At 42.1% G+C, this 27,638-nt stretch overlaps 1 protein-coding gene across 1 annotated transcript in view; it reads right to left on the bottom strand.

The window, feature by feature from the left end:
• The window catches only part of rl (Mitogen-activated protein kinase rl), a 145,674-nt gene that overhangs the window by 59,000 nt on the left and 59,036 nt on the right, over positions 1-27,638 (bottom strand). Inside the window, exon 5 of the mRNA XM_080276206.1 lies at positions 14,663-14,779. Coding sequence (XP_080132332.1) covers positions 14,663-14,779 — 117 coding nt within the window. The remainder of the gene's footprint in view (positions 1-14,662; positions 14,780-27,638) is intronic.

The raw sequence follows: 27,638 nt of genomic DNA, 5'->3' as shown, positions 1-27,638 counted from the left end.
GTGGGGATGTTCGGATATTGGGCGTCCGGATATTAGAGTGATTACTGTATATTCTTTCATTTTTGTTCAATAAAGTGAATTTCAAAACCACTATGAAAAACTGGTACTTTTGGAAATTCAGATTTCATGTTTTGAACTGCACTGAACTTCACATACTCTCAATCACAAATAAAACATATTTTGCCACTGATAAAATATATCTTGTCCCTGTTCTGCTTTTTTTTTTTTTTTTTGACCATCTTGCTGGAACCCAACCATCACTTGCAGATTTTCACTTAACACAATACTTCCATACCCCATTATCCAGTGCATCGATAACCGGTGCTTCGTTAGACTGAACACGAGAAATAGGGGAACATTCCCACAAATCGAACAATTTGAATGTCCGTTGCCTCGCTAATCTGACACCCCACCTCTTCAGTTTGACACCTCGCCTCTCCCTAGGTTTGAAACGAGGCTTTCCTGGTCCTCACTTCCTCCCTCCATCCCCTCTCTTCTCCCCCCCTGTCCCTCCTCTCCCCCTCCATCTTTCCTCCATTCCCCACCACACTCAGCACTGCCAGGCATGTCTCTCTTCCTTCCAACACCACTGGTTGTCTCTCTCTCCATCTCCCCCACTGTCTCCCACCCCCACTTGTCTCCCATGTGTGTGTGTGTGTGTGTGTGTGTGTGTGTGTGTGTGAGAGAGAGAGTGAGTGAGTGAATGAGAGTGGTGAGGGAGTGAGTGACAGTGGTGGGTGAGTGAGTGATAGTGGTGGGTGAATGAGTCAGTGTGAGAGTGAGGGAGTGAGAGTGAGTGGGTGAGACTAGGGGGGGGGGGGTTAGAAGAGCTGTTTGGCTTTCATGCCTCCTTCCCTGTGCCCCCACCCTCCTTCACCCTGACTTGTCTCCCTCCCCCACCCCTGCTTGTGTCCCCATCCCCTTGCCCTCCCCCACAACTGCTTGGTGCACTTCCAGCAGCCTGTCCAAGGTTGCCAGGTGGGTGCGTTTCGCACCATATTGGGCAACTTTGGAAGATGATTTGCGCTTAAATTTGAACAGCCGTGCGCTGCGTTGGGTGATTTTGAAAATGGCTGGGAGAGTATTGGACAATTTTGTTATGGATCCGATATTCTTAAAAAAAAAAAAGTAAAAAGATGTGGCGTATGCCTGATGCATGAATATGACTCAGTAATCCTTACCCTGCCACTCTCTATGCATTGTGAAGCCTCAACTAATTAGCTTCTCTACCTGACCTGCCTTTCCATGATCCCAAATGTGTGTGTGTGTGTGTGTGTGTGTGTGTGTGTGTGTGTGTGTGTGTGTGTGTGTGTGTATTTACCTATTTGTAGTATACAAGAATTGAGCAATGCTCGTGTTGTCCTGTCTCCATATCCACATTTATCAAGTCTACCTTTACACACATGAATGTTTTTCTCATGCACCACCTCTTTGTCTAAGTCGTTCCAAATATTTAAGTATTTACCTAATATACCTAATTCTGATATACACGGAATGCTCGTGGGTTTCCGTCGCTGTTTCTCAGTAAGTCAAATTTAGCTTTAAACTCGTTTAAGTTTTTAGACTGGACGATCTCTTTGTCCAGGCTATTCCATAAGTCTATACTTCTGTAAGGAAAGCTATATTTCTTGATATCCTTCAAGCAGCTTGACTTTTTCAATTTCATTCCATGTCCTCTTGTTGCTCTCTTATCCCATACAAACAGATCTTCTTTGTCAATTTTATCTACTTCCACCATGGTCCTGAACACTGCAATCATGTCTCCCCTCTTTCTCCTTTCCTCTAAGGAAGGCAAATCCAGTTTTTCCAGCCTCTCTCTGTATGACAGGTCTATCAGACTGGGGACCATCTTGGTTGCTGTTCTTTGTATTCTCTCAATCTTGTTTATATCTTTCTTTTTGTGTGGGCACCACACTACCGCTGCATATTCTAACCTGGGGCAGATCATGGCCACTATCAATTTATTTCATCATCTCCTCATCCATATAATGAAATGCTACTCTTATGTTAGTCAAGAGTTTAAAAGTCTCTCCAACTATCTTGTTAATGTGCTTTTCTGGTGACCAACTATCTTGGACCAGCACTCCCAAATCTTTCTCTTCTCTCCTTTTTGTGATTAATTCATTACCCAACAAATAATTCAGTGATGGTCTCCTGGTACTTTTACCCATTTCCAATATTTTACATTTCTTTACATTAAATTTCATTTCCAACATCCGGCTCCAATTGTGTATCCTATCCAAATCCTCCTGCAGTATTTTACAATCCTCTTCAACCTCTACCTTCCTCAAGATCTTTACATCATCAGCAAACAGACTTGCATAACTGTTCACTCCATCTACCATATCATTTACGTAAATCAGGAACATTACTGGCGCCAACACCGAGCCTTGAGGGACTCCACTCGTTACTTCCCTCCATCCAGACATCCTATCCTTTATTACTGTCATTTGTCTGTCTCTCAAAGAGTCTCTCATCCATTCCAGAAGTTTCCCCTTCAGTCCTCCTATATATTCTAGTTTCCACATTAGTCTCTTATGAGGTACCTTGTCAAAGGCCTTCTCTAAGTCTAAGTACACACAATCCACCCAACCATCTCTCTCCTGTACCACGTCAATCGCTCTTGAGTAAAAGCTCAACAAGTTAGAAACATATGACCTTCCACTTCTGAATCCAAACTGACATTCAGCCAAAATATTCATCTCTTCCAGATATTTTATCCATCTGTCTTTCAGGATTCTCTCACACAATTTTGTGACCATGCTGGTTAGAGACACTGGTCTATAATTCAGGGGTTCTTCCCTGTTTCCTCCCTTGTTAATTGGTACCACATTTGCCCTCTTCCATTCTTGTGGCACTTTCCCATCTTCCAGTGAGCATACGATTAAACTGTGAATTTTATCCGCCAGTTGTTCTCTGCATTCCTTCAGTACCCAATTAGAAATTCCATCAGGTCCTGGGGCTTTCCTTACATCTTGAGTTTCCAGTAATTTATACACTTCCTGTACCTCCACTTTTATATCTTTTATCACCGGAACATTTCTAATCACCCCCTCCCCTTCCACAAGCTCCTTTTCTTTAGTGAAAACTGACTGGAAACGTTTCTTCATTATTTCTGCTTGCGTTGCCGCATCCTTAAAGACCTCTCCTTCTACTTTCAGTTTGGTGATTCCTTCCTTTTGTTTCAGTTTGCCATTAACAAATCTATAAAACAGTTTGGGTTCATCCTTGCATTTGTCTATTATACCTTTTTCAAAATTCCTTTCTTCTTCTCTACGTATTCTTGTGTATTCATTTCTTGTTCTTTTATATTCTTCCTTTGTTCTGTTGTTACCTCTCTTTCTCCAATTGTTCCAAGCCTTATCTCTCTCTTTTTTGCTATCATACACCTTCTATTAAACCACTCCTTTTTCCTGTTTTCTTTCCCTCTTACTCTTAGTACAAATTTTTCCACTCTCAAATTATAGAGGTCTAGAAAATATCCCACTTCCTCTGTATCTCTCTTGTTTCTCTGAATTTTCTCCAATCCGCATTTTCAAAAAAGTTTCTCAATCCTGTAAAATTTGCTTTCCCAAAGTTGTATCTTCCTTGTCTATGAAGCTCGTCTCTTGGCTCGACATTCCCTATTAACATCTGGAACTCAATGACCACATGATCACTTTTTCCTAAAGGACAGAGGTATTTCAATGATTCTATTACATCGGGTTCTTTGGTGAACAGTAAATCTAACCTTGCTGGTGTGTCCTCACCTCGAAACCGTGTCTCTTCTTTGACCCATTGCGTCAACACATTATTCATTATTATATTTAATAACATAGTGCCCCACGAATCCTCGCCGCCTCCCGAGTACCATTCCTCCCAGTTCACCTCTTTACAGTTAAAGTCACCCACCAAAATTATATTATTGCTTTTCTCAATTATTTTTGCAAATAGCTAGCCATATCTGACAACATCTCATGGTATTCGTCGTCCTTCCACGCTCTCGTCTTTGGGGGAACATACACTACCGCCATATCTCTCTTAACATTCTCTCCAGTTTCTAATTTCATATATATCACTTCAGCCTTGCCTTCTCCCATTTCCACAGTATCTACATTTATGTTGTTCTTCACTGCTATCATCACTCCTCCTCCCTTTTTTTCTTTTCTGTCTTTTCTCCATAGTTTGTATTTACCATCTCCCAAATGAACATCAATATCTTCTCTTAATTTGGTCTCTACAAAGCACATGACATCAGGTTCATGTTCTCTCAAGAAATCGTTAATTTCGATCCTTGTCGATATGAAACCATCAACATCAGTATATCTCACCTTCAAATTATTTTTGATGTTTTTAATACCCTCTTCTCTCTTACTCTCTGTCCGTACCACTTCCTCAACTTCTGATCTTTCACAGCCATCCCCATTAGTTTCCTTCACTTCTATTTCCTTAAATACCATTTCCTTACTTTCATATCCAATACTCTCCAAAAAAAAAGTATTGCATTCTTCCTCTGTCCTCTTATCATTTTTTTCCTTTACTTCTTCCTTTAATGATTTTAAAACTTCTCTTTCTTCTTCATTCAGATCTTTTCTTATTATAATATTTTCCATCCCCGCCTCTTTGCTTAATTTCCAGGTCACTTTAAGTATCTCATTTATTACACTTTCTGATGTAAACTTGACTCTCATTGGTCTTGTTTCCCCTTTCTTATAAGGCCCTATCCTCCTTACTTCCTCAATTTCTTTTACCCACTTGTCTCCTTCGGGGTCAATCTTGCCTAATATTCCTCTCACCACATTCGTGTCTCTCTCGAGTCTTACGAACCTTACCTTTTCTTCCTCTTCCCTGTTTCCAAATATTACCACACATTTGTTCCTTTCTACAGTTTCTCTCATTATTTTCTCTTTTTTCTTCAGTATTTTCACTACATTTTCTTCCATTTTTTTCTTGTTCATTTCCCTTTCTTCCTGGATGATCTCTCTTAAGCTGACCACTTCTTTCTGTTCTTCTTCTACGTGTGCCCACTTTGCCTTATGTTCTTCTACTACACTACTCACCTTCTCCATTTTATTAGTACTCTCTTCTAGTTTCCTCCTCAATTCGACATTTTCACGCTTCAAATTTCTAATTTCTTCATTCGCTATCTCATTGGACTGGATCAGACTCTGAATGGTAGTATCCGTATTTTCAGACACATCCTTTATCACTAGATTCTCTACTTTCTTTTCAAGTTCACTAATCCTCATAATTAATGTTTTAACCAGGTCCATGACACTGGTATTTGTATCAAATCCCTGAAATTCGAGTCCCTCATTGTTTACGTTTTCGGCCATGTTAGATGTTGGTTAAGTACCAAAACAGCTGTTACCGAAAAAAACTACAAACATTCATGTATAATGTAGCCAATAAATCTTTACATTTCTGGTAGTCTATTAATTTTCATTATTTTAAATTTAAAACAAGACCTTAGGAGACAGGACAGACATAATTCCTGAAACTACTTAAGGTTAGCAGCGATGGCTGGGACGTCTGCTCTCTCCGGCTGTTCGTGTGTGTGTGTGTGTCTGTGTGTGTGTGTGTGTGTGTGTGTGTGTGTGTGTGTGTGTGTGTGTGTGTGTGTGTATTTACCTATTTGTATTTACCTATTTGTAGTATACAGGAATTGAGCAATGCTCGTGTTGTCCTGTCTCCATATCCACATTTATCAAGTCTACCTTTACACATATGAATGTTTTTCTCATGCACCACCTCTATGTCTAAGTTGTTCCAAATATTTAAGAATATACCTAATTGTGATATACATGGAATGTACTATGCTCGTGGGTTTCCGTCGCTGTTTCTTAATAAGTCGAATTTAACTTTAAACTCGTTTAAGTTTTTAGACTGGACGATCTCTTTGTCCAGGCTATTCCATAAGTCTATACTTCTGTAAGGAAAGCTATATTTCTTGATATCCTTCAAGCAGCTTGACTTTTTCAATTTCATTCCATGTCCTCTTGTTGCTCTCTTATCCCATACAAACAGATCTTCTTTGTCAATTTTATCTACTCCCACCATGGTCCTGAACACCGCAATCATGTCTCCCCTCTTTCTCTTTTCCTCTAACGAAGGCAAATCCAGTTTTTCCAGCCTCTCTCTGTATGACAGGTCTGTCAGACTGGGGACCATCTTGGTTGCTGTTCTTTGTATTCTCTCAATCCTGTTTATATCTTTCTTTTTGTGTGGGCACCACACTACCGCTGCATATTCTAACCTGGGGCGGATCATGGCCACTATCAATTTTTTCATCATTTCCTCATCCATATAATGAAATGCTACTCTTATGTTAGTCAAGAGCTTATAAGTCTCTCCAACTATCTTGTTAATGTGCTTTTCTGGTGACCAACTATCTTGGACCAGCACTCCCAAATCTTTCTCTTCTCTCCTTTTTGTGATTAATTCATTACCCAACAAATAATTCAGTGATGGTCTCCTGGTACTTTTACCCATTTCCAATATTTTACATTTCTTTACATTAAATTTCATTTCCCACGTCCGGCTCCAATTGTGTATCCTATCCAAATCCTCCTGCAGTATTTTACAATCCTCCTCAACCTCTATCTTTCTCAAGATCTTTACATCATCAGCAAACAGACTCGCATAACTGTTCACTCCATCTACCATATCATTTACGTAAATCAGGAACATTACTGGCGCCAACACTGAGCCTTGAGGGACTCCACTTGTTACTTCCCTCCATCCAGACATCTTTTCCTTTATTATTGTCCTCATTTGTCTGTCTCTCAAAAAGTCTCTCATCCATTCCAGAAGTTTCCCTTTTAGTCCTCCTATATATTCTAGTTTCCACATTAGTCTCTTATGAGGTACCTTGTCAAAGGCCTTCTCTAAGTCTAAGTACACACAATCCACCCAACCATCTCTCTCCTGTACCACATCAATCGCTCTTGAGTAAAAGCTCAACAAGTTTGAAACACATGACCTTCCACTTCTGAATCCAAACTGACATTCAGCCAAAATATTCATCTCTTCCAGATATTTTATCCATCTGTCTTTCAGGATTCTCTCACACAATTTTGCGACCATGCTGGTTAGAGACACTGGTCTATAATTCAGGGGTTCTTCCCTGTTTCCTCCCTTGTAAATTGGTACCACATTTGCCCTCTTCCATTCTTTTGGCACTTTCCCCTCTTCCAGTGAGCATACAATTAAGCTGTGAGTTTTATCCGCCAGTTTTTCTCTGCATTCCTTCAGTACCCAATTAGAAATTCCATCAGGTCCTGGGGCTTTCCTTACATCTTGAGTTTCCAGTAATTTATACACTTCCTGCACCTCCACTTTTATATCTTTCATCACCGGAACATTTCTAATTACTCCCTCCCCTTCCACAAGCTCCTTTTCTTTAGTGAAAACTGACTGGAAACGTTTGTTCATTATTTCTGCTTGCATTGCCGCATCCTTAAAGACCTCTCCATCTACTTTCAGCTTGGTGATTCCTTCCTTTTGTTTCAGTTTGCCATTAACAAATCTATAAAACAGTTTGGGTTCATCCTTGCATTTGTCAATTATACCTTTTTCAAAATTCCTTTCTTCTTCCCTACGTATTCTTGTGTATTCGTTTCTTGTTCTTTTATATTCTTCCTTTGTTCTGTCGTTACCTCTCTTTCTCCAATTGTTCCACGCCTTATCTCTCTCTTTTTGGCTATCATACACCTTCTATTAAACCACTCCTTTTTCCTGTTTTCTTTCCCTCTTACTCTTGGTACAAATTTTTCCACTCCCAAATTATAGAGGTCTAGAAAGATATCCCACTTCCTCTGTATCTCTCTTGTTTCTCTGAATTTTCTCCAATCCGCATTTTCAAAAAAGTTTCTCAATCCTGTAAAATTTGCTTTGCCAAAGTTGTATCTTCCCTGTCTATGAAGCTCGTCTCTTGGCTCGACGTTTCCTATTAACATCTGGAACTCAATGACCACGTGATCACTTTTTCCCAAAGGACAGAGATATTCCAATGATTCTATTACATCGGGTTCTTTGGTGAACAGTAAATCTAACCTTGCTGGTGTGTCCTAACCTCGAAACCGTGTCTCTTCTTTGACCCACTGCGTCATCACATTATTCATTATTATATTTAATAACATAGTACCCCACGAATCCTCGCCGCCTCCCGAGTACCATTCCTCCCAGTTCACCTCTTTCCAATTAAAGTGTGTGTGTGTGTGTGTGTGTGTGTGTGTGTGTGTGCCTTTAGTTTTAATCCTAAGTTCTCAAGGTTCAAGGGTACGTCTTTCTAGTGAGTGCAAATTTAATCTTGCTAATCTGTCTTCATATGAAAGGTTCTCAATATCACGTATAATTTTTATCGTTCTTCTTTGTGTATTTTAGAACGATTTTATGTTCATTCCAACATCTTGCTACTACAGTGCTCGTGTCCATCACTTATGTGCAGTACAATTAGCACCAGTCATAATGACCACCCTGTTCCTCCCCTACATCTGCCTCTTCGTCTGAAGCCCTCACCCTTTACCAAGCCTGCCCAACCCAACCCTAATCCCATAATTACTGACGATGCAAAGCTCTCCCTCTACCCCATCTGCCACTCCATACCCTCTGTACTACCCTTCTCTCTCTCTCATCCAAATTAAAGTCCATTGTCTCCACTCATCCTCTTATCCCCCTACCCTTCACCAAAGAGCAATTGCCACCACCCTGTAAATGTTACACAAGCACGGCCGTCTGACCCTCTCACCTGACCCCACCCTTTGGTCTGACTTTCCGACCGCCACCTACTACTACTACTACAACTACTACTACTACTACCACACACATACACGCACACACACAGGAAGGTAGAGGTTGAGGAGGATTGTAAAATGCTGCAGGAGGATCTGGATAGGATACATGATTGGAGCCGGATGTTGGAAATGAAATTTAACATAAAGAAATGTAAAATATTGGAAATGGGTAACAGTACCAGGAGGCTATCACTGAATTATTTGTTGGGTAATGAATTAATCACAAAAACAAGAGAAGAGAAAGATTTGGGAGTGCTGGTCCAAGATAGTTTGTCACCTGAAAAACATATTAACAAGATAGTTAGAGAGACGTATAAACTCTTGACTAACGTAAGAGTAGCATTTCATTATATGGATGAGGAGATGATGAAAAAATTGATAATGGCAATGATCCGCCCCAGGTTAGAATATGCAGCGGTAGTGTGGTCCCCACACAAAAAGAAAGATATAAACAAGATTGAGAGATTACAAAGAACAGCAACCAAGATGGTCCCCAGTCTGGCAGATCTGTCATACAGAGAGAGGCTGGAAAAGCTGGATTTGCCTTCCTTGGAGGAAAGGAGAAAGAGGGGAGACATGATTGCAGTGCTCAGGACCATGATAGGAGTAGATACAGTAAAACTGACCGAGAAGATCTGTTTATATGGGATAAGAGAGCAACAAGAGGACATGGAATGAAATTGAAGAAGTCAAGCTGCTTGAAGGATATCAAGAAATATAGCTTTCCTTATAGAAATATAGACCTGTGGAATAGCCTGGACAAAGAGATCGTCCAGTCTAAAAACTTAAACGAGTTTAAACTAAATTTGACTTACTGAGAAACAGCGACGGGAACCCACGAGCATAGCACATTTCGTGTATATCAAAATTAGGTATAATAGATATATATTTGGAACGACTCAGACAAAGAGGTGGTGCAGGCAAAAAACATTCGTGTGTGTAAAAGTTGACTAGATAAATGTGGATATGGAGACAGGACGACACGAGCATTGCTCAATTCCTGTACACTACAAATAGATGTACGGTAGGTAAATACACACACACACACACACACACACACACACACACACACACACACACACACACCTCTATGGTTTAATAACAGAGATGAATGATGATAATTGGCTCTCACCACTCCCAAGACTGAAGGAGGAGGTGTGTGTGTGTGTGTGTGTGTGTGTGTGTGTGTGTGTGTGTGTGTGTGTGTGTGTGTGTGTGTGTGTGTGTGTGTGTGTGTGTGTGTGTCATTTTGTTGTGTGTGTCATTTTGTTGTGTGTTCTTTTTGGGCGCATTTTCGGGATGGATTGGGAACCAACTGCACCCACCACCCACCAACCTGGCAACAATGAGTCTGTCTGGCTGTTTAATTGCCCTGAAGCTGTGTTGAACACCACACTTCCCACCACCCCAGCCTCCTGCTTGTGATGTTTGATGTGCCATTTTTTAGCAATGGTTCTGTTTATCAGGATAAATACATTACCTATGGTGTTTCTCTGTCAGTCTCTATTGATTATGGTACATGAAACTTTGGGTCTGGGTCTTGAACACATTTCTGGCTTTTCTTCAGTATCTTATGAGGAAAATTGCATCAATATCTATCATACTCGCTGACTGACCACTCCCACTGGTACACAACACTGCCAGATATAGGGGTATGGGTGTTTTTAGAAACGCATCCACAGTGAGGACTTACTGTATCAGAATGATTACACTACTATGCAAAAGTGATGTGAGCATCTCTGCCTCATCTATCATGCCTAATTTTAATCAAACAGATGGTTGTCTCATAAGACAAGGAATGACATGATAATTTTAAGTCAAAACAAAAGAGATATGTCAATTAGGCTAGATAAATACTGTATGACAGAACTGAAATTAGTTTAATCGCACCCTCATGGATGACCACACATATACCGTATATAATAAGTACCAGTTAATCAACACTATTATCTACACATAATTTCTGTATTTACAAGGGGGGGGGGGAGCAGCACATGGACTATTCTAATCTGACTACGGACCAGGGACCTCCAGCACACTCTCCATATCTCCTATGCCATACAGGTACAATGCTGTGTGCAACACTAAGCTGGGAAATAACATCACAATATCCCTATGCCTAAACAAAGGGGAGAAAGGGTTCTAGTTCCTTATGCTCATCCCATTAAGGTGCACTTTACGACACAGCAGTTACAAGAGTCAACTGGGTAACTACATGAATTACTATGGTTTTTCAAACGAGGAGGGAATGCTTGGTGCAATCCTGTCCGGCATAAACAAATCTAATATTTCAAGCAATCAGAATGACACCTTTCTTTCTTGAGGAAACCCCAAAACAAGGTTCATTTCCTGGACTCTATAAACTGGAAGTTTAAATACATTCCCCAACTAGAAAATTTCTTTTGAATAATTGCTGGAAACTATTTGGAAAAAATCTATCTATCTATCTATTGCCAGACGCCTCAATCCCGTTTGGAGTGGCCACAAACAAATCGCCTCCACGTCGTCCTGTCCCCCGCCATTTCACTGCCCTGCTCCCAACTCACACCCCCCTCTCTCATATACCTCTCCAACCCATCCCTCCATCTCATCCTCGGCCTCCCCCTTCCTCTTTCCCCCCTCCACCTCACTCACATACACTCTCTTTGACAGTCTCTCACCCTCCAACCTCTCCACATGGCCAAACCACCTCAGTGTGTTCCTCATAATGCTTCCTATCACATCCACATCAACACCACAACGCTCCTTTATATCCTCATTCATCAGCCTGTCTCTCCATGTGACTCCACAGGCTCCTCTTAAATAACTCATTTCCACTGCTCTCACTCTTGACTTGTGTCCTTCCAACAACGTCCAAGCTTCACTTCCATACATTAGAGTTGGTATTACAATACTGTCATGTAGTAACTTTTTCACTTCCATGCTCACTTCCCTGTTCCTTATCACTGCTTTCAAAGAATCAGCAACCTTTCTTCCCTGCTGTACCCTTTCAAGCACTTCACCCTCCAAACCTCCATCCTTACTCATCACACTACCCAAGTATTTAAACGTACTCACATTTTCCAATTCCTCACCATCCAACCTCGCTGTACATTCACTGACTTCACCTCTCTCAAAGACCATCACTTTACTCTTCCCTACATTCATCTTTAGATTCCGTTTCTTGCACACTCTCCCAAACTCATCCACCAAACCTTGCAGCTCCCCTTCGTCTTCACTCAACAACACAGTATCATCTGCAAACAACAGTACAGGGGGTTTCCAAACACTATCCTCTCTCACCAGGGCCACTCCAACATCCACTACCCTACCTTGTACCTCTTTTATTACCCCATTCATGAACAGATTGAACAACCATGGAGACATGACACATCCTTGTTTCAACCCAACCTCCAAAGAGAAAAATTCATTTAGTTCACCATCCACATGCACTGCAGCCTTAGCACCATCATACATACTCTTCACAGCATTCAACAAATTTCCATCTACTCCATATATTCTTAATACTTTCCACAATCCTTGTCTATCCACCCTGTCATATGCTTTCTCCAAATCCATGAAAGCCGCATACAACTTCCTTCCCTTCTCTAGAAACTTTTCCACTAAAGATCTAAGAATGAATATCTGATCTACACAACTTCTTCCCTTCCTAAAGCCTCCCTGTTCTTCTCCAACTAATTCCTCTGTTCTTTCTCTAACTCTGTCAATAAGTATCCTACCATACACTTTTCCTATTATACTAAGAAGACAAATGCCCCTATGATTACCACACATTTCTTTTTCCCCTTTTCCTTTGTACAAGGGAATAATTATACCTGACTTCCAATCCTCCGGGACTCTACCTTCCTCCCAGGCCAATCTGCACATCTTCCACATCCATTCTACTACTATCTCTCCCCCATGCTTCAGCATTTCACCACACACTCCATCAATTCCTGAGGCTTTCCCCAATTTAACTTTCTTCAATGCTTCCACAACTTCTATCCTACTGATTTCTTCCTGTCTTCTCACCTCCCTCCTTCTCCCAGCCATTCCCCAGCCACTTATACTTGCATTACTTCCATCCTGTATGTTCAACAATTCCTTAAAGTGTTCTCTCCATCTGCTCACTTTTTCTCCCTTCTCCACTAGTAATCTACCATTTTTATTTTTCACTCCCCTGCTAACCTCACTTCCACCCTGTCTTACTCTCTTCACCTCTTTCCAGAACATTTTCTTACAGTCCCTCCACTTTACACTCAAATTCCTCATCCACTCTCTTCTTACTCTCTCTTACTAATCTTTTCACATCTCTCTTTCTACATATAACTCTCTCTTCTGTCTCTCAACTTCTTCACTTTTTCCAGGCCCCTATTTCCCATCCATCCATTGTATGCTTTCTTCTTTTGTGCCACAGCCTGTCTCACCTCTTCAGTCCACCACGCTGTTCCTTGCACCCCCCTCCATCTTCTCTTCCTCCCACACACCACATCACATGCTGCACATACTTCTTCTGTAAATATCCTGCACACACCTTCCACGTCCCCCATCTGCTCCAATTCATATTTGCCCAATCGTTCCTCCACTTCTCTCTTATACTCTGCCTTTTTCTCATCCTCTTGTAACCTTTCCACTCTCCTTGCAACTATTCCTTCCTCTCGTCTTTCCCTTCTTCTATTCCTCCATCTTACTTGGATCCTAATTCTGGCCACCACCAAGTAGTGGTCAGAAAGTCCACTTCTTCAACCTCTATAAGCTCTTGCATCCATTACACATCTTCGCATCCTTTCATCCATACACACATAATCAATCATTGCCTTCCTTTCATTCAGTTCACCACCCACCCTTCTCATCACTCGCCATGTATACCTGTGGATCATTTTATGCCTGAAGACGGTATTGGCTGTCACCAACCCCCTCCCAGCACAAATGTCCACTAACTCACTGCCATTCTCATCTATCTCAGCAGGCACACCCCACTCACCAACTATTCCATCCACCTTCACATTCCCTACTTTACCATTCATATCACCGATCAAAAACACTCTCTCATTCCTTCCAAACTTTTCCATGCACACTTCCACATTTGTCCAGAACTCTTCTCTCACTCTGCTAGCACGATCTTGCGTTGGCGCATACACACACACAATTGCCTACATTTGTATTCCAATTTCCATACTGTCTTATGCTCTTCTTCCATCTTTTACTCACAACTATACATACTCCTTCCTTTGCCCTCTCATTCTCACCTACTCCTGCACATATACCGGTACCCCATCCATACTCCCATTCTCTCACACTTTCTCCTCTCCATTTTGTTTCAGTCATTCCACATCCCTCCACTTTTGCACCCTCAAGCACCTGGACAATCTCTCTCTCTTTCACCTCATCATTTGCTCATCTTACATTCCACGTAGCCATTATCAAGTCCTTTGTCCGGTCCTGGGTCGTCATCATTTGGTCAGTCCTTGTCTGAGGTTTCTTGTTTGTTTTTTTAGTTAGTTGTTTTCCGGGGAGGGGCACTAACCCTCCGCCAACCCTTTTAGTCGCCTTTTACGACAAGCAGGGACACTGGGGAAGTATTCTTGAAAAAAAATCCTACCCCCAGGGGGTAGGGGGGAAAAAATCAGATGCATAAACAAATTTGTAACATTAGTTTAAGCTTGGATTTGAACACTACATACACGTGGCTTTGCAAATAGCTAGGATTTTCTAAACACAGGAGGGAAGCACACTTGGCTCAGTTCAGTATCTCACTGCTAAATCTACCAGTCTGCAATGCAAAATCTCCTGTCTTGGCACTGTAACAAATTTTATCTCTTTCCCTCTACATACGCGATGTATCAACTTCGTTCTCCTATTTTAGCATTATTACCTATGCTCTACTGATTTCAATACAAGCTACTCACCTTGGAGTTGAGCATGATCTCAGGGGCACGATACCATCGGGTGGCCACATACTCAGTCAGGAAGCCAGTGTGGTCATGCTCGGGGTCAGCCACGCGCGCCAGCCCAAAGTCACAGATCTGGATATAACATATGCTATGGATAATATGCAGGTCAGCTGTACACTTATTTCCATTTTTTCTCTGTCTATCAGCAGGAATTAATGCAGTGTACTGGTACATATCCTTTTGGTATGAAAAAGTGGCTAAAACATTTTTTAGCCAAAAAATTTTTTACCATCCATCCATCCACCATCCAATCCTATGTCGCTCCATAAGAAGCGCAGGAACCCAGGGCTAGGCAAGTTGGTCCTGACATTTAAGATGAGAGTGAATAGCCTCACTCATCCCTGTGTGGCATTACATGAACAATAAACCCCAACCATCCCTTGGATATAAACCTACACAGGCTCAATCTGATTGGAGCACCTTAATTTCCCACTACCCACCAGGTGCCATAATTTGGTTATAACGTTACCACTCAATGTAGTACATGGTTTTGGCATACAGGAAACCATTTGACTTGTCACTCAGTGTAGAGTTACCCACAGGCAGTAGGAAGAGCAAAGAATGAAGGAAAGAAAGACAGAAGAGGAAGTGTAAAGTCACCCACAGGCAGAAGAAAGAGGAAAGAGTGAAGAAAAGAAATACAAAAGAGGAAAGATGGAAGAGAGGAAAGGGCAGACACCCAAAGCAGCACTACATCGAGTAAGTAGACTATTAATCACTATTAACATTATAACAGGATGGAAAAAAGGCAGAATATAAGAGAGAAGTGGAAAAGCAATTGGATAAATATGATTTGGGCAGACGGGGGACATGAAAGGTGTGTGCAAGATATTCACGAGAAATCTGTGCAGTATGTGAGGTGGTGCGTGGGGTGAAGAGAGGAAGAAAGGGAGTGCAAGGAACAGCATTGTGGAATGAAGAGGTGAGACAAGCTGTGGCTCAAAAGAAGAAAGAATATAGTGAGCAGATGAGAAACAGGTGTGTGGTGGAAGTTGAGAGACGGAGGAGAGAGTTATACGCAGAGCGGAAGAGAGAGGTGAAAAGATTATTAAGAGAGAGTAAGAAGAGAGTGAATGCATAGTTTGGAAGGAATCTGAGTGTAAACTGGAGGGAATGTCAGAAAATGTTCTGAAAGGGGTAAACAGAGTTAGACAGGAATTAAGGAAGTTAGTCGGGGAGTGAAAGATAACAATGGTAGATTACAAGTGGAGATGGGAGGAAAAGTGAGTAGATGGAGAGAACACTTTCAGGAACTGTTGAACACAGAGAAAGAAAGTAATGTGAGTATAAGTGGCTGGGGAATGGCTAGCAGAAAGAGGGATGCAAGAATAGAGGAAGAAATCAGTAGGTTGGAAATTGTGGAAGCAATGAAGAAAGTCAAAATGGGGAAAACCCCAAGAATTGATGGAGTGTGTGGTGAAATGCTGACGTATGGGGGAGAGATAGTAGAAGACTGGATGTGAAAGATAATCAGATTGGCCTGGGAGGAGGGTAAAGTCCAGGAGGATTGGAAGTCTGGTATAATTACTTCCCTGTGCAAAGGAAAGGGGGGAAAAGAAGTGTGTGGTAATCACAGAGGCATTTGTCTTCTTAGTGTAATATGAAGAGTATTTGGTAGGATACTTATTGATAGAGTTAGGGAAATAACATGGGAATTAGTTGGAGAACAGGGAGGTTTTAGGAAGGGAAAAAGATGTGTAGATAGGTCTTTAGCGGAAAAGTTCCTCAAGAAGGGAAAGAAGTTGTATGCAGCCTTCATGGACTTGGTGAAAGAATATGACAGGGTGGATAGACAAGGACTGTGGAAGATACAGTAAAAGCTCGAGTAACGGGAATGCATGGGGATTCTTCCATTTTGAATGTGGAATTTTCTGGATAATCGAACGGTTCTCTTAGAAGTTTTCTGGGAGGTCAAAGAAATGAAATAGTACCAAACTTGGGACTTTATTTCATAAAGTACATTATTCAGTATTACGTACAGTACAGGTAAGATACAGTACAGGTACGCTCACGAATATCTGCCCAGGGGCGCCCCCTTCCTATCTCAGAATACCCAGGGAAGAGGGGAGGGGGGGACGAAACGAGCTCCACATGCCACTACCCCAGCTCCCGACCATCCCCCATACCCCTACCCAACCCCCCACCCCACCTGTCATTCTTAACTAGCAGTCACATCTCAAGCTGATTTCATGCTTAACACTCTTGGTCCCACTACTAATACAAACAAAGAACATTAGGATATGTTAAAAGAATATAACTATCAACATGTTGCAGCAAGAAATTAATGCATTATAACACTGACAGTGAAACAAAAACGTTAACAACGGTCACCTCAGGCCTCCTGTGTTGGGTGCACTGCTTTGCAAACAGAGAGAGAGGTAACAACAGAACAAAGGAAGAATATAAAAGAACAAGAAATGAATACACAAGAATACGTACAGAAGAAGAAAGGAATTTTGAAAAAGGTATAATAGACAAATGCAAGGATGAACCCAAACTGTTTTATAGATTTGTTAATGGCAAACTGAAACAAAAGGAAGGAATCACCAAACTGAAAGTAGAAGGAAAGGTCTTTAAGGATGCGGCAATGCAAGCAGAAATAATGAACAAATGTTTCCAGTCAGTTTTCACTAAAGAAAAGGAGATTGTGGAAGAGGAGAGAGTGATTAGAAATGTTCCGGTGATGAATGATATAAAAGTGGAGGTACAGGAAGTGTATAAATTACTGGAAACTCAAGATGTAAGGAAAGCCCCAGGACCTGATGGAATTTCTAATTGGGTGTTGAAGGAATGCAGAGAACAACTGGCAGATAAAATTCACAGTTTAACCGTATGCTCACTGGAAGAGGGGAAAGTGCCAAAAGAATGGAAGAGGGCAAATGTGGTACCAATTTACAAGGGAGGAAACAGGAAAGAACCCCTGAATTATAGACCAGTGTCTCTAACCAGCATGGTCACAAAATTGTGTGAGAGAATCCTGAAAGACAGATGGATAAAATATCTGGAAGAGATGAATATTTTGGCTGAATGTCAGTTTGGATTCAGAAGTGGAGGGTCATGTGTTTCTAACTTGTTAAGCTTTTACTCAAGAGCGATTGACGTGGTACAGGAGAGAGATGGTTGGGTGGATTGTGTGTACTTAGACTTAGAGAAGGCCTTTGACAAGGTACCTTATAAGAGACTAATGTGGAAACTAGAATATATAGGAGGACTAAAAGGGAAACTTCTGGAATGGATGAGAGACTTTTTGAAAGACAGACAAATGAGGACAGTAATAAAGGATAGGATGTCTGGATGGAGGGAAGTAACAAGTGGAGTCCCTCAAGGCTCAGTGTTGGCGCCAGTAATGTTCCTGATTTACGTAAATGATATGGTAGATGGAGTGAACAGTTATGCAAGTCTGTTTGCTGATGATGTAAAGATCTTGAGGAAGGTAGAGGTTGAGGAGGATTGTAAAATACTGCAGGAGGATTTGGATAGGATACACAATTGGAGTCGGACGTGGGAAATGAAATTTAATGTAAAGAAATGTAAAATATTGGAAATGGGTAAAAGTACCAGGAGGCCATCACTGAATTATTTGTTGGGTAATGAATTAATCACAAAAAGGAGAGAAGAGAAAGATTTGGGAGTGCTGGTCCAAGATAGTTGGTCACCAGAAAAGCACATTAACAAGATAGTTGGAGAGACTTATAAACTTTTGACTAACATAAGAGTAGCATTTCATTATATGGATGAGGAGATGATGAAAAAATTGATAGTGGCCATGATCCGCCCCAGGCTAGAATATGCAGTGGTAGTGTGGTCCCCACACAAAAAGAAAGATATAAACAAGATTGAGAGAATACAAAGAACAGCAACCAAGATGGTCCAGGGTCTGACAGACCTGTCATACAGAAAGAGGCTGGAAAAACTGGATTTGCCTTCCTTAGAGGAAAGGAGAAAGAGGAGAGATATGATTGCAGTGTTCAGGACCATGGTGGGAGTAGATAAAATTGACAAAGAAGATCTGTTTGTATGGGATAAGAGAGGAACAAGAGGACACGGAATGAAATTGAAAAAGTCAAGCTGCTTGAAGGATATCAAGAAATATAGCTTTCCTTACAGAAGTATAGACTTATGGAATAGCCTGGACAAAGAGATCGTCCAGTCTAAAAACTTAAACGAGTTTAAAGCTAAATTTGACTTATTAAGAAACAGCGACGGAAACCCACGAGCATACATTCCGTGTATATCAGAATTAGGAATATTAGGTAAATACTTAAATATTTGGAACAACTTAGACAAAGAAGTGGTGCACGAGAAAAACATTCATGTGTGTAAAGGTAGACTTGATAAATGTAGATATGGAGACAGGACAACACGAGCATTGCTCAATTCCTGTATACTACAAATAGGTAAATACACACATATACACACAGATACACACACACAAACACACACACACACACACACACACACACACACACACAGATACACACACACACACACATTGAAAAACACAGACATAAACACACCCAAACTCGCAGGCACAGACACGGACGCATGTAAACACCCAACGCATGAGGCCTGGGATGGCCATTGTTAACGTTTCTGTTTTACTGTCAACATTATAATGCATTAATTTCTTGCTGCAGCATGTTCATAGTCATATTATATACGTTTTACATATCCTAGTGTTTTATATTTGTGTATTAGTAATGTGACTATGAGTGTAAAGTATGAGGTTAGATTGAGATGTAACTGCCAGTTAAGAATGACGAGTGCAGGGCTGGGAGGGGTAGGGGTATGGGGGAGGGTTGGGAGCTGGGGTAGAGGCGGGTGGAGCTCGTTTCGTCTCCCGTCTTCCCTGGGCATATGGGGGTACAAAGGGGGCATTCCTGAGCAGAAATTAGTGATCATGTGTACACTACAATACACACAAAAAGGCAGCAAGAGAAAATGTACAGGACTGAACACAAACCAGCAAACATTACCAAAAATTATTTAAAGAATAATTTAGGACATGTTACAGGCCAAAATAATTTTGAAAACTTAGCTGCGTACACTACTTTATCCTGTATTGTGCAGAACTAATCAAGAATTATAGGGGGACGACCGGTATCCGGAATATTTTCGTCCCCATGCTGGATAGAATTTGCATTCTGGTTATATGGATGTGCCGATGCATAGGATGCCAGTTAATCGAGCTTTCATTGAATTAAGAATATATGGGGTAAATGGGAAATTGCTGAATGCCATGAAGAGTATGTAAGAGGGTGCTAAAGCTGCAGTGCATGTGGATAGTATACTGAGTGAATTTTACTATTTAAAGGTTGGATTGAAACAGGGATGTGTCATGTCTCCATGTTTGTTCAATCTGTATATGGATGGGGTTATACGAGAGATACAAGGTAGGGCAGTGAATGTAGGAGTGGTCCTAATGATAGAGAGTAGTGTGTGGAAACTCCCTGTAATGTTGTTTGCAGATGATACTGTGTTTTTATGAGAAGACAAAGGGGAGCTGCAAGGCTTGGTGAATGAGTTTGGGAGTGTATGTAAGAAACGGAATCTAAAGGTGAATGTAGGGAAGAGTAGGAGTAGACTGTAGCATCAGTCGAGCAGGGCAGTACTTCCAAGGTGGATGGAAAGCCAATGACAGGGAGAGCTGAAGCTCCCGTTTCATCAGCCCTCGGGACTAGTTCCTGACCATCCCCCTGTGTTGAACTTTATCAGTGTTTCAGTAACACAGAGAGTAGGCTCCAATACAAGTTTCACTAACTGTCAACACCAATCTACATGCACAGCACACACTACACTTCCTTTTCAAAATAAAATAAAATAGCACAGAATAACCAGGACTCGGAATCCCAGGGGAGGGGACCATAAATGCCCTCATCCGTCCTTTTCCCGGTGATGACTCAGCAAGATGACTGGAACCACTGTCTGACTCACTTCTTCTTCATTTCTGCAACATTTGCGGCCTTTCCTCTAACTTTCTCTCTGTCGAACAACACCTCACTCCTCTAAACCTCACCTTCTCTTCCTGACAGAGACTCAGCTGTCTGAGGCAACCGACAGCAAATCATTTTCTGTTTCCTCCTACTTTCTCTATACTGTACTCATTTAAAAGCCAAAGGTGGCTGTTGTGTATAAGTACGCAATGACTTATCTTGCTCTCGTGTTCCTGAACTTGATTCTTCTGAATTCTCTACTCTCTGGCTTCGGCTTTCCTGTCATTCTTTGACAAAATATATCTGTGCTGTTTACTTATCTCCTAATTCTACTGACTATCAAAAATTCTTCGACTATGGAACACATTCTATCCATTTCTCCTTTCTCTGAAATCTCCATTCTAGGAGATTTCGCTGTTCACCACCACCTTTGGCTCTCCTCTCCTATCACTGATCCACCTGGTGAACAAGCCTACATCTTTCTATTCTTAATGACCTACAGCAGCTTGTACAGCACCCTATCCATATCTCTGACTGCCTTGGAGAGAGCTCCAACATACTTGACCTCTTCCTTACAACTAATCCTTCTGCTTACACTGTTAATCTTTTCTCTCCGTTGGACACCTCTGATCACAACCTTATTACCTTAACCTGGCCTATCGCTCCGGTATGGCCTGTGGACCCCCCAAAGAAACGTCGACTGTGACACTTTGGAGCTGCGGATTGGGAGGCCCTCAGGCAGTACTTCTTTGATTTTCCCTGGAATGATTATTGATTCCAAGGCCAGGAGCCATCTGAGTGAGCTTTGCTCATTATGGAGGCTATTCTCTCGGGCATGGAAGCATACATTCCCATCTCATATTCTTTGACTAATGCAAGAAAGCCTTGGTTTAATCACACTTGTTCTAATGCTGTCTGCAACAAGGGGAGGGCCTATAAAAGGAACCATAACCAACCCACCCCTGAATCACATCTGTTTATGTTTCTGCCCGGAATCATGCTAAGTCTGTTCTTCGCTCTGCTAAAAATAATTTCATCCATACTAAATGCTCTCAACTCTCCAACTCAAATTCTTCCCACTCCTTCTGGCACCTTGCCAAAAACCTTTCTAACAACTTTACCTCATCATCCTTCCCTCTTTTCTACTCTGATGACTCTGTAGCTATTTCTTCAACTGACCAAGCAGATCTCTTCATTCAGACTTTCTCCTCCAATTCCACCTTAGACAATTCCGGTGCCGTTCCTCCATCATTTCCCCTTTCTGACTTCCTCATGGCTGACATTAAAATTTCTTCAGCTGATGTATTTTCTGCCATTTCTGGCCTTAACCCTTTAACCGCGGGTGTCATTCCAGAATGACATTGCAAAAACTGGACCAAACCGTGGGTGTCATTCTCGAATGTTTGTGAATATTTTGAATACCCCGCGTTTTTTCCGTGCGCCAATTGTTTCAAGGGAGAGTAGCTATTAAGTTCTTTCACTCCAGCCAACCCCCACCTCTTTCCTCCCCCCCCTGGGGCCTCACCTCCCACCCCCTGGGCCCCCCACCCCACCCCGGACCAAACACGCATCAGTATCTGTCCAGCTGTGTGAGCGACAACACTGCTGATGTGGAAGTGAAGTGCAGGCAATTACAGTGCCTTTTACCTGCCTCAGTGAACACAGAGTGGGTGTTTATCGTATGTGCAGTGTTCATATATGTTTATAGTACTGTATTATTATCAGAATGAGGTTGGCATTTGGTAATGGTGTGTGAGCGAAAAATAGTGATTACAACACCGCTGATATGGCGGTGAAGTGCGGGCAATTACAGTGCCTTTTACCTGCCTCAGTGAACACAGAGTGGGTGTTTATCGTATGTGCAGTGTTCATATATGTTTATAGTACTGTATTATTATCAGAATGAGGTTGGCATTTGGTAATGGTGTGTGAGCGAAAAATAGTGATTACAACACCGCTGATATGGCAGTGAAGTGCGGGCAATTACAGTGCCTTTTACCTGCCTCAGTGAACACAGAGTGGGTGTTTATCGTATGTGCAGTGTTCATATATGTTTATAGTATTATTATCAGAATGAGGTTGGCATTTGGTAATGGTGTGTGAGCGAAAAATAGTGATTACAACACCGCTGATGTGGCAGTGAAGTGCAGGTAATGACAATGCCTTTTACCTGCCTCAGTGAACACAGAGTGGGTGTTTATTGTATGTGCAGTGTTCATATATGTTTACAGTATTATTATCAGAATGAGGTTGGCATTTGGTAATGGTGTGTGAGCGAAAAATAGTGATTACAACACCGCTGATGTGGCAGTGAAGTGCAGGTAATGACAGTGCCTTTTACCTGCCTCAGTGAACACAGAGTGGGTGTTTATCGTATGTGTAGTGTTCATATATGTTTATAGTATTATTATCAGAATGAGGTTGGCATTTGGTAATGGTGTATGAGTGAAGGTAATGGTGTGTGAGCGAAAAATAGTGATTTTAGATCGCTCACTTCTAATGGCACTGCCCATCCAGTGATAGTCAACGAAATCATGAAACCTACATCATTGCAAAGCCGAAGGTTAGTACTTTCTAATGGTACCTTATTTTTCGCTCTAGATTTATTCTGTGCAGAGTTACTGAAAGTGACAGTGATATACAGTGATGCGACAGTGACGTGCTTTACCAATAATTGTATAATGGATAATGTAGTAATAAGGGATATTTTGCCTAGAAAAAAATGTAAATATTGGCCAGTATAATAAGTGATATTGTAATAAGAGAATCTGCGGCACTTGTGTAATTCTGTGATGCGACAGTGACGCAATATAGTAATATGTGCAGTGTAAATATAATGTATATTGCCCAGATTATATGTAAAATAATATTAGAAGTTAGAAATAATGAAAAGATCGCCTGAAACGTCAGTGAGCGGGTGACGCCGCAGTGAAGTGCGGGCGCAGCTGCAGTGAAGTGCAGGCGCAGCCGCAGTGAAGTGCCTTTTACCTACCTCAGTGAACACAGAGTGGGTGTTTATCGTATGTAACCCCTGGGGGTAGGGGGGTTTCAAGAATACTCCCCCAGTATCCCTGCTTGTCATACGAGGCGACTAAAAGGGTTGGTGGTGGGTTAGTGCCCCACCCCGTAAAAAGAACTAACTAAAAAAGCAAATAAAGCGCCTCGACCCGGACGGACCATACGTTGACGACTAAGGAACGGACAAAGGACATTCTGAGGGTAGGAACATGGAATGTGAGAGGAATGAATGATGAAGTGAAAGAGAGAGAGATTGTCCAGGTGCTTGAGGATGCAAAAGTGGATATATGTGGATTGACTGAAACTAAATGGTAAGGTGAAAGGATGAGAGAATGGGAATACGGTGTAGGTACAGTATATGTGCGGGAGTCAGTGAGAATGAGAGGGCAAGAGAGGGAGTATGTCTGATGATAAGCAAGAAGTGGAAGGAGAATATAAGAGAGTATGGAACAGTGGGTGCAAGGATTGTATGGGTGAGGATGAAAGTAGGTATACAAGCATGGGCGATTGTATGTGTGTATGCTCCGACAGAGGATCGAGTGGCAAGAGTGAAAGATGAGTTTTGGGCGAGAGTAGAAGCATGTATGGAGAAGTTTGAGAGGAGCGAGAGTGCTGTTGATTGGAGACATGAATGGCAAAGTTGGGAATGTACGAGTGGATGGAGTGGTTGGTCAGTGGGGTGTGCCAGCTGAAGTAGATGGGAATGGTAGTGCTTTGGTGGACATCTGTGCTGGTAAGGGGTTGGCAATAGCCAACACCTACTTTCGTCATAAGATGATCCACCGGTATACATGGAGAGTAATGAGGAGGATGGATGGTGAACTTGTTGAACGAAAGGCAATGATAGACTACGTGTGTGTGGATGAGCGAATGAGAAGACAAGTGTTGGATGCAAGGGTGTGGAGAGGGTGGGGGAATGGAGTCTCGGACCATCACTTAGTGATGGCCAAGGTAGAGCTGCAAAGAAAGTGGTTGAGGAGACGAAGGGGAAGACAGGAGGAAGCAGCTCCTGTGAGAAGAGTGGAGAAATTGCAAGACAGTGAGAAAATGACAGAGTATAAGAGCATAGTGGAAGAAAGATTGGGAAGGTATGAGCTAGAGCAGATGGAAGGGGTGGAAGACATATGTAAGATATTCACGGAAGAGATAAGCGCAGCGTGTGAGGCGGTTTGTGGAGTGAGGAGGAGATGCAAGGGTGTGCAAGGGACAGCATGGTGGAATGATGAGGTGAAACGAGCTGTGGAACAAAAGAAGAAGGCATATGGTGAATGGTTGGCGAGTAGAGGTAGGGGAGAAGATGAGAGAGAGAAGAGAGAGGTATATGTGAGCAGGAGAAGGGAGGTTAAGAGACTGGTGAAGGAAAGTAAGAAGAAAGTGGATGAAGAGTTTGGGAGGAAGCTGAGTGTGAAATGGAGGGAGAGTAAGAAATTGTTTTGGAAGGAGGTAAAGAAAGTAAGGCAGTGTGAAAGGGGAAATAGCAGGGGAGTGAAAGATAGGAATAATAGATTGTTGGTGGAGAAGAGAGAGAAATTGAGGAGATGGAAGGAGCACTTTGAGGATTTGTTGAATGTAGAGAGTGAGAGCAGTGTGAGTATAAGTGGTTGGGGAATGGCTGGGAGAAGAAGAGATGAGAGGAGGGAGGAAGAGATCAGTAGGTCGGAAGTAGTGGAAGCGATGAAGAAGATTAAGCTGGGAAAGGCCCCAGGAATTGATGGAGTGTGTGGTGAAATGCTTAGGTATGGGGGTGAGATTGTTGTGGAGTGGATATGGAAGTTGTGTAGATTGCCTTGGGAAGAGGGAAGGGTTCCAGAGGACTGGAAATCAGGTATAATTGTTCCTCTGTACAAAGGAAAAGGGGAGAGAGAAGTATGTGGTAACCATAGGGGTATTTGCCTTCTTAGTGTGACTGGTAAAATATATGGTAGAATACTCATTGATAGGGTTAGGCATATGACAGAGGAGCTAGTTGGAGAAGAACAAGGGGGATTTAGGAAGGGAAAAGGGTGTGTAGATCAGATATTTGTTCTAAGATGTTTAGTGGAGAAGTATCTAGAGAAGGGAAGGAAAGTGTATGCTGCCTTCATGGACATGGAGAAAGCTTATGACAGAATAGATAGGCAAGGTATGTGGAAGGTATTAAGAATATATGGAGTGGAGGGGAAATTGTTGAGTGCTGTGAAGAGTATGTACGAGGGAGCTAGGGCTACGGTGCGAATGGATGGTGAGCTGAGTGAGTTCTTTGATCTCAATGTGGGACTGAAACAGGGGTGTGTGATGTCTCCATGGCTGTTTAATATATATATGGATGGGGTTGTAAAGGAGGTGCAAGGTAGGGCAGTGGATGTGGGGGTGGCCCTAATGAATGAGGGTGAGATTTGGAAGCTTCCGTGTTGCTGTTTGCTGATGATACAGTATTGTTGAGTGAAGATGAATGGGAGTTGCAAGGTTTGGTGAATGAATTTGGGACAGTGTGTAGGAGGAGGAAGCTGAAAGTTAATGTAAACAAAAGTAAAGTTATGGTGTTTGAGAGGAATGAAGTCACAGAGTGTGCAGTGAGGTTGGATGGTGAGGATATGGAGAATGTGAGTGCATTCAAGTACTTGGGTAGTGTGATGAGTAAGGATGGAACTCTGGGGGATGAAGTACGTGAAAGGGTACAGCAGGGAAGAAAGGTTGTTGGTACACTGAAAGCAGTGATGAGAAATAGGGAGGTGAGTATGGAAGTTAAGAAGTCACTGCATGATGGTATTGTGATCCCTACCTTGACGTATGGAAGCGAGGCGTGGACCTTGCAAGAGGGGAACAAGTCAAGAGTGAGAGCACTGGAAATGAGTTACTTGAGAGGAGCATGTGGAGTGACGTGGAGGGACAGGTTGACGAATGAAGAAGTGAAGGAACGTTGTGGGGTAGATGTGGATGTGGTTGAAAAGATTAGGAGAAATACACTGAGGTGGTTTGGACATGTGGAGAGAATGGAGACTGAAAGACTGACTAAGAAGGTATATATAGGTGAGGTGGAGGGAGGGAGAGGGAGGGGTAGACCGAGGATGAGGTGGAGGGATGGAGTTGAGAGGTATATGAGGGAGGGGGGGGTGAGTTGGGGGGAGGGGAGTCAAATGGTGGGTGACAGAGTGACTTGGAGGCGTTTTGTCTGTGGCCACCCTTTGCGGGATTAGGGCGTCGGGCTATAGATAGATAGATAGAGACAGTGTTCATATATGTTTGTATTACTATTATGAGAGAGTGGTTGGCATTTGGTACTGGTGTGTGGGGCGTAAAATAGTGATTTTACACCCCTCACTTCTAACGGCTCTGCCCGTCCTGTGAAAGTCAACAAAGTCATGAAACCTACATCAATGGAAAGCTGAAGGTTAGTACTTTCTAATGGTACCTTATTTTTTTCTCTAGCTTTATTCTGTGCAGAGTTATTAAGGTTTAAAGGTTTGTTTACATTTGGCTGAAACCCCCGCGGGAGAGGACAGTCAGACCAAAACAATACCCGCGGTTAAAGGGTTAATACTAACATGGCATATGGGCCTGATGGAGTCCCTCCTGTTGTCTTCAAGAACTGTGGTTCTGTGCTTACATCCTGCCTAGGTAAACACTTTCGCCTTAGTCTTTCAATTTATACCTTTCCTTCTTGCTGGAAGTTTGCTCTCGTTCAGCCAGTCCCAAAGAAGGGTGACCATTCCCGATCCTCTAACTATTGTCCAATTGCTTTAACATCCTGTGTCTCAAAAGTTTTCGAGTCAATTCTTAACAGAAACATTTTAAAGCATTTTTTCCTATCACAACCTTCTTTCTGATCATCAGTATGGGCTCCATCATGAATGCTCCACTGGCAATCTTCTCACCTACCTTTCAGACTCCTGGTCATCCTCCTTTCGAGACTTCAGCAAAAGCTTTGCCATTGCACTTGGCATCTCAAAGGCTTTCGATCGAGTCTGGCATAAATCTTTAATTTCCAAACTGCCCTCTTA

Source organism: Coenobita brevimanus, chromosome 64, assembly GCF_032717465.1.
Source record: "Coenobita brevimanus isolate Jiangsu-jjx chromosome 64, ASM3271746v2, whole genome shotgun sequence".
NCBI classification, from domain to species: Eukaryota; Metazoa; Arthropoda; class Malacostraca; order Decapoda; family Coenobitidae; genus Coenobita; species Coenobita brevimanus.
This window is presented reverse-complemented; position numbering and strand designations above follow the sequence as displayed.